The sequence below is a fragment of the Patella vulgata genome, chromosome 8 (assembly GCF_932274485.2).
Source record: "Patella vulgata chromosome 8, xgPatVulg1.2, whole genome shotgun sequence".
Classification (NCBI taxonomy): domain Eukaryota; kingdom Metazoa; phylum Mollusca; class Gastropoda; family Patellidae; genus Patella; species Patella vulgata.
In genome coordinates this window covers 4,183,000-4,196,721 of record NC_065886.2, presented here as the reverse complement: position 1 = coordinate 4,196,721, position 13,722 = coordinate 4,183,000, and the positions used below count along the sequence as shown (strand labels likewise).

The 13,722-nt window shown below is 33.2% G+C and overlaps 1 protein-coding gene across 1 annotated transcript; it reads left to right on the top strand.

Moving 5' to 3' along the window:
- Window positions 1-87: 87 nt before the first annotated feature.
- LOC126829927 (out at first protein) lies at window positions 88-11,553 on the top strand. Its single transcript, XM_050560103.1, has 4 exons — window positions 88-397; window positions 3,723-3,863; window positions 4,894-5,071; window positions 5,676-11,553. Exons 1-4 carry the CDS (start codon window positions 185-187, stop codon window positions 5,951-5,953), a joined length of 810 nt encoding a protein of 269 aa, XP_050416060.1. The 5' UTR covers window positions 88-184; the 3' UTR covers window positions 5,954-11,553.
- Window positions 11,554-13,722: the final 2,169 nt, after the last annotated feature.

Below are 13,722 nucleotides of genomic sequence, written 5' to 3'. Positions count from 1 at the left end.
ATTAAGATAAACATTATGTAAACAATTTGATCTCTCAATTTGATCTTATTTAAAAAGATTATTGATAACCATTTAGATAGAGATTATTCAAGATGGCGTCTTTGAATTTAGAATTTTCAATTATTTGCTAATAACTTTATTAAAAATGTGAATTCTTCATGTTAAAAACATCAAAGAACGAACCATGTCATCGAGAAGGAACCATGACCTATTTTTCATTTTATTTATATTTTGTTTCGTTTGTGAAATTGTACCACAACTGATTGTAAATGTCAAAAACCAAGGCGGCGACATAGTTGTTGAGAGCATCCAATCTAATGTGACGTCTGATACCATCACACTTCAGTTCAGGAATAGCGACGGCTCATTCATAACTCAATTTATTGATTTTAAATCGGTTAGAAATGTTTAACACTTGGCGATCATGTTTGATCCGACTCCCTTTTCTATTTCCATCACTTTAATATTCTATCACTTTTACATTTTATGATTAGCCTAGGGTTAGGCCTTAGGGTCAGATATTTAAGATTAAAACCTATAAATTCAGGTTTAGGGGTTTAAGATTAAAACCAGTGAGTAACTCAGTAAGACAAGACTTCAACAACAATGAAATATTGAGACAAAAACAATGGGAGTCACATCAAACATGAAGGCCTAACACTTTACTAAAATATACACCTACTGTCTGATTCATCGTAAATTTTAAACGGATTTCTTCGATTATGAACAAACTACTTAACTTTGGTTATTATAAACTTACCTGTGTGTTTGTAATGAACTCCCGTTCGATAAAATCCATTGCACAACTAATTATCACAACGATGAGAACAATTTCTCTCTTGAAAAATTTGAAAATTTACTTGTAATTTCGACAGAGTCGATGTCAACAATGTCTTCGTGACGTATTGGTCGAATCCAATATACCTGTTGCGGGGGTTGGTTAACATTGAAAGATAGTTTGACAGCGCGATCATTTTAATCGTATATGGGTTTGGGCGACGAAAAATATCAATTGAAGGCAATTACATAGGAGATTTATATGGAAACCATTGATCGCCAGTCTATCAAATTTTCTTCACAATTAAAATATCACTGATTGCACGGATACTCGTAAAAATAAAGTCATAAATAAACTATAAATATCCTATCTTCTTTATGTTATAAATAATTTAACAAGGATCATGAAGCTTACCTCCGAATTCTCTGAGTGTATTTTTAATTTTATACGCATTCTTTCGATCGAATAATAACCGCTTCAGTAACATCTTTAAGCGTGTTGCGGCAGCCCTCAGCGTGTCTATTGCCGTATTGGGTGCCCGGGTGGGTATATAATGCTACTAAGCCCGTATGACCCCGTAAGAAGCGGAACATTAATTCTCGATTCGACAGTTTTGACCGAAGTGTGATAAAGCCCGTAAAACGAATGTATAGTTGTGTTTGTGCGGCATGCGTGTTCAAAAGTAAGTAATCCCATCCGAGTCGCTAATCAAATAATTAGAACAAAATATTTCAAAAAGTAAAGCTATAAAATTTGCAGAGATTTTACTAGAATGTAAAAGACGGTAACTAAATACAGGAATGCGGGTAGTTATGTGTGCGAACGCTCAAACTCAATGCCAATTGTCGTAGGTATCCAGACCACTCGGACCAAAGACTACTCGGACTAAGACCAGTCGGACCAAAACAAGACCAGTCGGACCAATTAAATTATATTATAAGGCTAGACAATATGCTATTTATTTATTATTAAATCACAATACAAAGAAGCAAATAATTCTTATACGGAATTCTTATATTTAGAGTTGTTTGGTTCAATTTTGTGTACGTAAATAAATCAACGATTAGTTTTAAAATTAATTAATAATGGTGCCAAAAAAAAATATCAATCTAATTTTTCTTTACTCTTGCAATGAGACTCGGTATGTTCAGACTTTTGACAGTTTCTACATATACGGGTATACTGTTCTTGTCTGATAGCCTAATTTTACTTTTTCCACATTCGCGGTATCCCCAGTGGTTTCATTCCGTTCTACCCCACTAACCCCTGGGTTACTATATATGGGGGGGGGGGGGTGGAGACACGTTTTCAAGTTATCCGCCCTTGATGCGTTAATATAAACAGCACATAATAATACGAAGACTGGACGTTTATATGCCCCTTTTTAAACGTGACTACAAGTGTGGTTCTCGATATTTTGCGATTTGGAATACAATTATCAATTTATTCAAACAACACGTTATTATTAGTTCGAGTAGTCATATTAAAACACACACAATTATCAATTTATTCAAATAACACTTTATTATTGGTTCGAGTAGTCATATTAAAATAAACACAATTATCAATTTATTAAAATAACACTTTATTATTGGTTCGAGTAATTATATTAAAACAAACGCAATTATCAATTTATTAAAACAACATTTTATTATTGGTCCGAGTCGTCTTTCTGTTGGGTCCGAATAGTCTTTTTGTATGGTCCGAGTAGTCTATTTGTTTGGGCTGAGTGGTCTATCACTTGGTCCGACTGGTCTTGAACCGAGTGATCTTTGGTCCGAGTGGTCATGGATTCTTGTCGTAATTGTACTTGAATTTCCTATGCTGTCACCCCTAATACGAAATGATTTCTTCCGCAGAGTGACGTAACCATCTTCCATATTGGTATTTTTCTCTGGGAAAAGTTTGTGATATTTCAATTTTTCAAGAGAGAACTTGTTTTCATCGTTGTGATAATTAGTTGTGCAATGGATTTTATCGAACGGGAGTTCATTACAAACACACAGGTAAGTTTATAATAACCAACGTTAAGTAGTTTGTTCATAATCGAAGAAATCCGTTTAAAATTTACGATGAATCAGACAGTAGGAATAGAGTTGTTTAGAGCAAAACCACAAATTTCTGGTTCAACCATAAGGTCCATGCGGGCATGCTTCATCCTATCTCTGGTGATAAAAGTTGATATCTTTGGGATTTAGTAGAGGAAGAAAAATATATGCGTGCATATCTCATGAACCTAAGTCCAAATGGGATTAAAAGCTGATCTAACTCTAGTCCAATTGGAGGTGAAAAGTAGGATGTTAAACCCCATTTCTATAATTCATTTAATTTATAATTGGCGTCATTGCTATTTGTAACTAACTCACTTTAGGGGATTAAGCTAATTACTCTAGAAATGGAATGAAACAACCAGATGCACGGATTTAACATGAAATCAGATGAACATACATGTAGGCCTACCCATATAACAGAGGACATTTACAGACTTAAATGGTTCTGTTCTAAACTAGGAATAGAGAAATGATTAATGTATATTGCACATAGTACAAATAGTACTACCACTTGCAGTTAACCCATACCTTGACACGGTAGATAACTACATGTAACCAACTATCTCAAAATGCTCCATACAGAAATCCAACTAAAATTTATGACAGAGTCTTCGAGACAAAATGAAACTGTGATTGACAAATGCTACGGTACAAATTTCTGATTTCATGACAGATGGTTTACTGGCTGATAATTTCCACCAAAATGAAGGCTTTTGAATAATTTCTTGCACGATCAAAGGGATATAACACAATTAATTGTACATTGTATGCAAATCTTTTGGTCATTTGTAAAGTATGGTAGTCTACACACAAGGAAATGTTTTTGACCGAAATCAAAGAGTACACATTTATAATTTTACTGTTTTATCATAATATTTCTTTTTACGTTTTAGGAAGCTCAGATTTTCCGGGCATACATCCCAGGAGAAGAGGAAAGAGGTCAGACTCCTGGATTTGTTCAAGTTATTTGTTTCATCACAAGATTTCCTAAGAATGATTTCATATCATCCGATGCCATGTCAAAACTTAGACAGGTAATACTTAACTATTTTTCACGAAATTCCAAATATTTTGAGCCGTAGAAAAATTAAACTGGTCCACATTTAAATATTATGAAGATAACTGGCCAACATGACAACGTAAATGTCATGTTAATTAGAATCAATTGGTGTAACACATGTTGGTTATACATGATAAGGAGTTACCCACTCAGCCACTGACCTGATTGTATCTATACATCATAAACAGTTACTGATCACCTGCCTGATTGTTTTCTCTGTGAACTCCAGTTTCACCCACTTCTATACAAGATAGATGCATGCACCTAGATGTATGCAAATTATTTGAATAAAAATATATCATGTCTCTGCTAGTCCTGGAAATTATGTAATAATTGTTGATTAAATCGTAAACACTATTTGTCTCTCTTCCTGTCTTGAATTATTTCCCAGTAGTTTGGAGTTCAGTAATAACTGGAAAATCATGTATTTTGTTTCAATCCCTTTGGAATATTGACAGCGACCAGATGCCTTAAGGATAATATGAATTTAGATTGCTTATTTATCAACAGTAGATAATCCCCTAGTTTGGATTTCATCAGATTAAAAGAGGCCCATCAAAAGATTTTACCTAACATTTACCGTCGTCACTGGCTTATTTATTTTGTCTGTGAAATTTTGTTGATACTAAACAGAACTGAACCTTTTCTGGGCTAATGTTTCTTTTAGACAATTAAACTGTATTCCTTTTAGACATTACTTCCATAATATTGTGTATGTAACAAGGAATAGGGTGGCCTGTATAACTTCATGGGTTTTCTCCGGGTCCTCCGGTTTTCTCCCACCTGCTGAAAAAAAATTGAACTATGTGTTAGTCCCCGAAATGACCTAGTTTGTGTCAGTGGATGTTAAACACTCTCTCTCTCTCTCTCTCTCTCTCTCTCTCTCTCTCTCTCTATCTATCTCTCCCCCCCCCCCCCCCTTTGTAGTTTACAAGGAATTCAAAATTACTCAAATATCTGTGTTGTTATGTTAAGTTTTGTATTTTCATTATTTTATAATGTAGAAAAACCCGACAGCTATCAGATCACCAGAAGAAGAGAAATCCCAGGAAATCCATGCATTTGATCTTTTAGTTGACCTGAATAAAAGTCATGTGATTAGTCCACATGTATATAATATATGTCAGGAAGCAAAAGAAACAACGTATTTTGAAGAGAATGATCTGAAGGCAATCTCTAGATGTAAGTATAATAAGGTAGCTGGCATGGTTTCGATTCTCTGTTTGTACGTGACAAGGAGTAGGGTCGCATGTCCAACCTCGTGGGTTTTCTCCGGGTCCTCTGGTTTCCTCCCACTGCTAAAGACCCTTACACGCAAGCAAATTATTGAAATAAAATTGAACCATATGTTAGTCCCGAAATGACCTAGTTTGTGTCAAGTGGACGGTAAACCGGATCTCTCTCTCTCTTTCTCCCCTCTCTCTCTCTCTCTCTCTCTCTCTCTCTCCATTAAAAAAAGTTATATAATGTTGATGGAATTTGTCAAGGTTGAGATAACCAATAACCCAAATATATTACAGTTGTCAATACATGTACATGTAGTTTAGAGATATCAAAATAGCAATTGAGGAAAATATCAGGAGCACTTTGTATAAGTAAATATTGACTTTCATGGTTCTAATATTAGAGAAAATGTGATCTTTCTAACCCATTTTGGAACTGAATTAGTCACAGAACATGCCAGTAAATGGTAAATAGCTAATCACATGACTCAGTCAATTTTGGGGCGCCAAGGAGAGAATTAGTAAAATTATTTTCAAAATTAATGTTGATTCTTTTTTTTCAGCTTTAAGTAAAGATTATACGACTCTGATGTCAGCCATGAAGAAATTAACACCAATAAAATATGGCCGCTGTGCTGAGACCAGTGACGTGACTAAACCCTGTAACTGTCGCTATGACGTCTGTATTGGTTGGTATCCATGCGGATTAAAATATTGTCGGGGTAAAGATTCTAGTGGCAAGGTTGTTAGTTATAGATGTGGTATTAAAACTTGCAAACGATGTCTCGCTTTCGATCATTTCGTCAAACAAAAATATCTTTGTCTATGGGATAACTTGTGAATAAAATATTCGTAGCGTAAAAATAGGATATGAATATTAAATTCACAAATTTTTCATTTCAAGTTTTATGACCTTTTCTATATAAAGCGATGGACACACTAGCCGAATGATTTGGTCAAATCAATTGGCGTCGAAATTCATCAAGTGTGTCCACTGTCATTCGACCAAATTGAGTGTGTCTGCCTAGTGTGTCTGCTTGTAGAATTCATTAGCCAATCACCAGTCATAAAGAGGTGTCACATGATTGTTTGAAGACATGGTCGCTGCCATGTTTAATCATGTGACGTGAAAGGTGATTCAATTGACTGGTGTATCAGACAAAGCATTCGTCTAGTGTGGCCACTCATTCGTCTGCAATTCAGCATCAGTGGATTCGGCTGAATCATTCGGCTGGTCTGTCCACCTTTTATGTTCTAATATTCATTAGGAGTTCTTTATAGTGTGATTGTAAGGATGTCTACATGGCTTCCAACGTTATTATAAAGTTTCTTGTGTTGGTACATGTACATGTATATGATGTTTCTTAGTATCTCGCTGTAATGTGTGAAACCTTAATATAATATTTAAGGTTCTTGCTATACACTGTGTGTGTGGAACCGTAATATAATATTTAAGTGTCTTGCTATACTGTGTGTGTGGTGGAACCTTAATATAATATTTAAGGTTCTAGCTATACAGTGTGAGGAACCTTAAAAGATTGTTATAGTGAAACACTTATGGCTGTATATTTTACAGTGATTTGGATGGAAGTCTAAGAGTAAACCATTTCAATTCAAAGCAGCATTAACTTTTCGCTAATTGGTAACAAAATCTTTTTGTTGATATATACACTTGGTATTTTGAAATTAAATTGCATACAAAATTTAGGACAAATTGTTTAAGTCATGGCTAAGATGTATTTTGGATTGTCCATCGTAATTTCCCCTTATCAGTGGTGTCGGACGGAGGGCCTGACAAGTAACTGCATCTAGTTATTCGGATAGAACAAAAAAAACGATGTCCCATGTACATGTTGCCGTCATGCACATTAATAAAAAACTCTTTTTAAAGTCAGATTTCAAAGAAAATCAGGTGGAAATGCTGCTGTTCAAGCAAAATTTGCTTCATTTCCAATTCAGATCACTGATGAACAAAACCGCCAAATGTTGTTTCGAATTAAGATAGGAAAGGTCATAATTCAATTTTATTTTGTCTACTGCCATATTAGGTAATACCAAAGCTTATCATAAAGAAATCCTGTCATATATTTTCTACTGTTTTGTATTTCTCGATGTTTTTTTTTTTTATCTTATAATTAATCAAATATTTATAATAACAACACTGAATGACCCCAACCATTTAAAGTGGATGACAAGATGAGATTTGGGTGGTTTGTGATTTAGATCTTAAAGTCTAATATTCGGTCAAGGGCTGTGGTTTTTATTGTGTACTTGTCGAGGAGTAGGGTGGCTTCTCTAACCTTATGGGTTTCTCCGGGTCCTGATTTCCGCTCCCACTGCTAAAGATCTCTACGTGAATTGTCTCTACTTCATATAAACTGCTGTGACATTATATTTAGTCATACAGTGGTATTGGACCTACTTTTGATATTTTATTTGGGTTTTGCGGAGTGGTGTGTTTATAAGGGTATTATCAGATGATTTTCTCCCTATTAACAATTAAAACTATGACATTATTATTGATTTATAAACCTTGTATTGATATAACTTTCTTATTTAAACATTGGTGAATGTTTGTATACCTTTATTGTTTATTTACATATTATAATACTAGATAGGGGTGTTTCGATATAATACCCTGACGATATGATACGTTACGATATAATACCTTGACGATATGATATGTATCTAGGGATGTTACGATATAATACCATGATGATATGATACGTATCTAGGGGTGTTACATTATGATACCTTGACGATATGATAAGATGTCTAGGGGTGTTACGATATAATACCTTGACGATATGATATGTCTCTAGGGGTGTTGTAATATAATACTATGACAATATGATACGTATCATGATGCGATAACTACCATGATCCATGATCTGTTTGTAGCTCATCATGTTTTTTGGGGATATCTAATTTTTCTCTGCATAATCTTGGCTAAAATCAATCTGATTAAACATACATTATGCAAGAGCTAAATCTGCCAACTGCACGTCTTTCTGTAGGCCTGAAATGTTATCTAAATTATTAATTAGACATTAATTAACTTATCCAGACCATAATCAATGCTCGATGTCATCGCTAGCCTGCAATATTTTCTGGAATCGAATCCTATCTGATGCTTAACGCTCATTGATAATTAAATCAAAAAATGGATAATCAAGACTATGTTTTTTATCGTACCGACTTTAGTAAAGATGATCGAGGCTAGGCCTAAAATTCAGTCGCTAAATTCTCGGTTCAGAGTGGATCAATTTGACTGAAATTTTCAGCAAATTCCCTTTACATTATCTAGTTTTTAACTATTATAGTGAGAACTGTCAGCTCTTTATCTAATCTCCCATAATGTATCTTTAAAACACAGATCCTATTTCGTTTGTTTTTAACTATTATAGTGAGAACTGTCAGCTCTTTATCTAATCTCCCATAATGTATCTTTAAAACACAGATCCTATTTCGTTTGTTTTTCCTATTTAATTGATTATTTAACATTTAATTAAGAAATCAAAATGAAAATAACAACACTAGAGAATCTACCAGCTTGAAAGTAAGTTTTATGTACCAAATCTTGAAGGAAAATATCTAAACTCATGATACACCGGTATATCATCACACCCCTAGATAACAGATGTGTATACAATGGGGGGTTGGATCATTCGAATGGTTAGCGTGTGCGCGTTGCATCATAAGGTCTGTCAGCTGACATGTTTTCAATTCCCCGGTTATACGTGACAAGGAGTAGGGTCGCCTGTCCAACCTCATGGGTTTTCTCTGGGTCCTCCAGTTTCCTCCCACTGCTGAAGACCCCTATGCGCAAGCGAATTATTGAAATAAAATTGAACCATATGTTGGTTCCGAAATGACCTAGTTTGTGTTGAGTGAATGTAAAACCCCATTACTCTCTCTCTCTCTCTTTTTGACATATTAAGGAAAATATCTTAACTCATAATACACCCGTATATCTCGTAACACCCCTAGATAATATTTATATCATATTAAGCTTTCAGTATATTTATCTACATTATCCAGTGAATTTATTGGAGATATATTTTCTATACATGGTTGTGTCTACATTTAAACCTCATCAGTGACATTCAAATATATATTCATCAGGTGATATGACTATTCAAATATATATTCATCAGTGATATGACTATTCGAATATAAATTCATCAGTGATATGACTATTCGAATATATATTCATCAGTGATATGACTATTCGAATATATATTCATCAGTGATATGACTATTCGAATATATATTCATCAGTGATATGACTATTCGAATATATATTCATCAGTGATATGACTATTCGAATATATATTTATGCTAAAGGTCAAAATGACAAGCACCAGTTCAATTATTACCCGACATTTTGTTAGGTACAGCTTGTTATTATCATGCCATCGGAGCCATAACAAAATTTAATTATGATAAAAAGAAATAATTTGATGATTATAAACTAAAAGTATTCTATTTTTAAGTCAAATATTCACTTATTAGACATTAGACCTAATATTTAATCCTATTATTAAATTTGAATATTATTCATATAAGAGAATTTATATATACATATAGATATATATTGTGAGACCTACTTCTATAAGCAATCCAATAATTCTATTGTGCTTCATTTATTCTAAGTTCAAGTTGTAACATGTGGTTAAAAATAGGGGAATTTGAATTCTTTTTGGTGGACATCTGAAAGAAGAGGTCGCAAACTAATATGGTTAATCAAAAGTGATTAGGGCAGAGTAATTGAGTTATGCGAGGCAGGTCGAAAAGTCTCCGTCTTAAGGCCTAATCACACTTCTGCTTCCATTGTAATACATTGTTATATATATGTATATCAAATAAATACTCAGTATCTGTTTTTCTCTGTTTTTATATAGTTACCATAGTTACGACAATAGTTACCATAGTTACGACAATAGTTACGACAATAGTTAATTTGTTATATTGTAGTATCTTCAATAGTTTGTTATTTGTTATTTGTTAATAGTACCATCTATACTTGGCTGCAAATAGCTCTGTCAAATTAGACTTTATTTATGCATATTTCTAAATGCAAAATGCAACTTACATTGTACGCCATTTCCATCAAAATTGAGATAAGTGCAGAGTGAAATACCTTAAGTCACTAAAACAATGTTTCCGTTCTCAGTTGACAGTTATCTGGAGTGTAGAAATGGTTGATTCTGTATAGACACTCGCTTTTAGTAGAATAGAAAAATTAGCCATATTGAAGTTGGAGGGGAACTAAGATACATTAAGTTGATTTTTGAAAGCTTTATAAAATAAAAATGTGATGTTACGTGATATCTCTGGACCCTTATTAAAAAAAAAAAAAAAACTAGATTGATTTTAGTTTAAGTACGGATTTTAGTTGAAATAAGTACCAATGTTAGTTGTACTAATGTTAGTTGAACTAAGTACGGGTTTTAGTTGAACTAAGTACTGGGCCCTTATTCACAAAAACTTAAACTAAGATACAATCAAAATTTTAAGAAATACTGCAATTCGATTGGCTGACCAGTAAAATCAATTTGCATATATCCAATGAAGATGCAGTATTTCTTAAAATTTCTTTTGTAACTTAGTTTAAGTTTTCGTGAATAAGGGCCCAGATTTTAGTTTTGTGTTAAAAAAATTGTTTTAGTTTTCATGATTAAGACTCCAGATTGTATAATAAATAAAACAAATTAGTTGAGTAATATCGGCTCATCTTTTCTTGTTGTGGTAATTAAAGATATATCTGTTGTAAAATTATTAGCAAAAAAAGCTGGCGTCTTTTTCTAAAAGATTTTGAGTAATACACAATTATTTTTCTCAGTCTGAAATAGAAAAGTGATTAGATTTTAAAATTTAATGATTTTAAAACAATATTTAATTTGTGCTTCTACTAATTGATATTATATAACTTGTGTGAAATGTGTGTAAATTATTCATGGTGTGGTTTGTTTTAAGATACTTTTTTAACAATGACTCTGCAAGTGTGGTTAGTGCTAAATGATAAGGCCAGCTCAATTTTTCGTCATAGGTCACAAGATGTAAACAGGGCTAGCACTAATCCTAACCATAACCCTAACCCTGGACCTAACTCAAATGCTTACCCAAACCATAACCGACAATCTCGCCAACAATTACAGTCCTAAACTTATTTACATCTCAGCGACCTTGACAAAAATTGAGCTGGCCTTAACTTTTAGATTTAACCCTTCGGTTGTTGGGTCGATGAAAACATAGTTTCAAAAAATAATTTATGTATTCTGTAACAGGTTAGGTAGCATGACTATAGTTTATTTTAGAACTAATTGTATTTTTTACCGTATATGTGATATACAAAATATATATGCTGTTATTTTTACTATTCGTGCCAATATTCTATATAACTCTATATTTTATAAAATAAATACACATTCTACTTTATTAACTGTCTTTTGGGTTTTTTTTATTGATCACTTGGAAATCCCTTTTTTTATTTTTACTAAGGTATCTGTGGGTAAAACAGCTCTTACATTTTACAAGTTGTATATATTTAACTTACCGAGGAATCCCTTTCAAATCAAATTACAATATTGTGAACATTGAATCTCTAAAAGGATATTTTCCTCTAAATGCAAATAACACACCAAGGCTTTAACAGGCATTATACAAGAGCTAAATCTGCCTATTGCAGGTCTTTCTTTGGGCCTTAAATGTTATCTTAATTATTAATTAGACATTTATTAACATGTCAAGACCATAATAAACTCTCGATGCTATCAGATGTCTCTGATTTTAAGTAAATTAGAATGGTTCAGCCATTTAATGATTTAATTTGAAAATGGAAAGTCAAGGCTAAGACTCGAATGACAAGTACAGTGGTTAAGGTCAATACACATACCTTGTCAAAATTACATCCATTGATAACTTCGCTCAAAATAAAGTAATTTGAATGAAATTTCAATATATTCATTTCACATTATCTATTTTTGAAATACTATAACGAGAATGGACAGATCTTTATCTAAATCTTACATAATGCTTCTTTAATGTAATATTTGGATCTTCAAGACCGATAATCCACTCTATTTTACCAAGAATCTTACAAATATTTTCATTATTCATATCCTTCGAAAAAACGGTAACAGTTATGTTGTAGTATACCGGTGTTGTTGTTTGAATCAGTACCTAGTGATATATGAAAATTGAGGCACCTAAATCTACCTCCCCTGCCTCATTATTTCAATTTTGTCAAAATTCTCTTTTGAAGTTTAAAGGGAGATAATTCAGTCAATCTTATTTGCTTTCATTTATCATTGTAAAATAATCTATATTTACAAGACTTAGTTTGTGTCTATAAATTAATCTATAGTGTTCTGTCTACACCATTACTGTTTTATTTGACTGTGTTCCTCTCGTGAAATAAAACACGGTTTAACGGCCTACTGTTCTGATCTACTGGGCTAATAAAGATGCAGTGTGCTATGAGAGAAATATTGCCCTGTCAGCTGTGTTTCTACCTACTCCTCTTCAAATACCAACTGGCAAGGGATCTTTAACAAGCACTTCCTTCATCCTGCTGCTCTTGCACCAATGATAGGGAGACCCCACTGGGAAAAGTAGGGGAACTTACTCGGCAAAACAGGGATAAAAACTGGGACCCGGAATAATCTAGAGACAATTTCAAGACCAAAATTGTTCATGCAGAAATCAGAGATTTTTTCCAAAAGTGCCATTTTTTGGTTACTTTTCATCAATAAATTTGGGAGAAAAAAATAATCATTTTCAGTCCTTGATATTTGCATGTTCTCTCTAATACAGGTAGATCTGCAAGGAACAAATATTCCACAATATTTTAAAAAATACTATGTATTTTCTCATTCATTTTTTTTTTTAATTATTTAAGTTTTCGGTCTCTTTTAATTTGTTATATTTTTTCTGTTTTTTTTTTATTTTTAAATCGATAGGCCTAGGCCTGAAATTCTTTGTTTACATTCACGACCAGGAATAATAATAAAAAAAAACCCGCAGTCTTGAACTTAGATGAAAGAAATAAAAACAAGCCTTCATACAACCACAAGAAAACATAAATATTTAATCGTCAATCAGGTTTATTTGAGCATTGAATTATTTCAATATTAACATGTTCTAAATAGGGGCTTTTTTTTTTTTGGCAAACATATCACCCGATGGTGGTTTTGCTGTCAAAAGGAATTGATCGGCTGAGAATCACGTGACGTCGGCAATACTATATACCGGAAAACACCGGAAAACAACCGGAAAACACCATTTTATATTGAATACCGGAAAACACCGGAAAAACACTAAATACCGGAAAACATCCTAAATACCGGAAAACACCCTAAATAGGTAACCCGGAGCCTGGTCCTCTGTGTGCGGTTTTGGACCAAGTGAGCGCCGATGAAGGAAGGTCAAGGTCATGTTCGTTTTACAAATAGCCCCCCTCCCCCCCCCCCCCAAAAAAAAAAAAAAATCCGATTTTTTTTTCTCCCAAATTTTTTTGACGAACAAAATTTTCTGTCCCCCCAAAAAATAGAATTTTTCCGAAAAATTGGTTTTACAAAAAAAACATTCCGTAGGAAATAATTTTAC

What these genes read in the sequence shown, in the direction of transcription:
- LOC126829927 (XM_050560103.1), top strand. Translation starts at nt 185, where the DNA reads ATGTCATCGAGAAGGAACCATGACCTATTTTTCATTTTATTTATATTT. An exon ending in AATTTATTGATTTTAAATCG is followed by an intron (nt 398 to 3,722) that starts GTTAGAAATGTT and finishes TTTACGTTTTAG; the next exon opens with GAAGCTCAGATTTTCCGGGC. An exon ending in CCATGTCAAAACTTAGACAG is followed by an intron (nt 3,864 to 4,893) that starts GTAATACTTAAC and finishes TTTATAATGTAG; the next exon opens with AAAAACCCGACAGCTATCAG.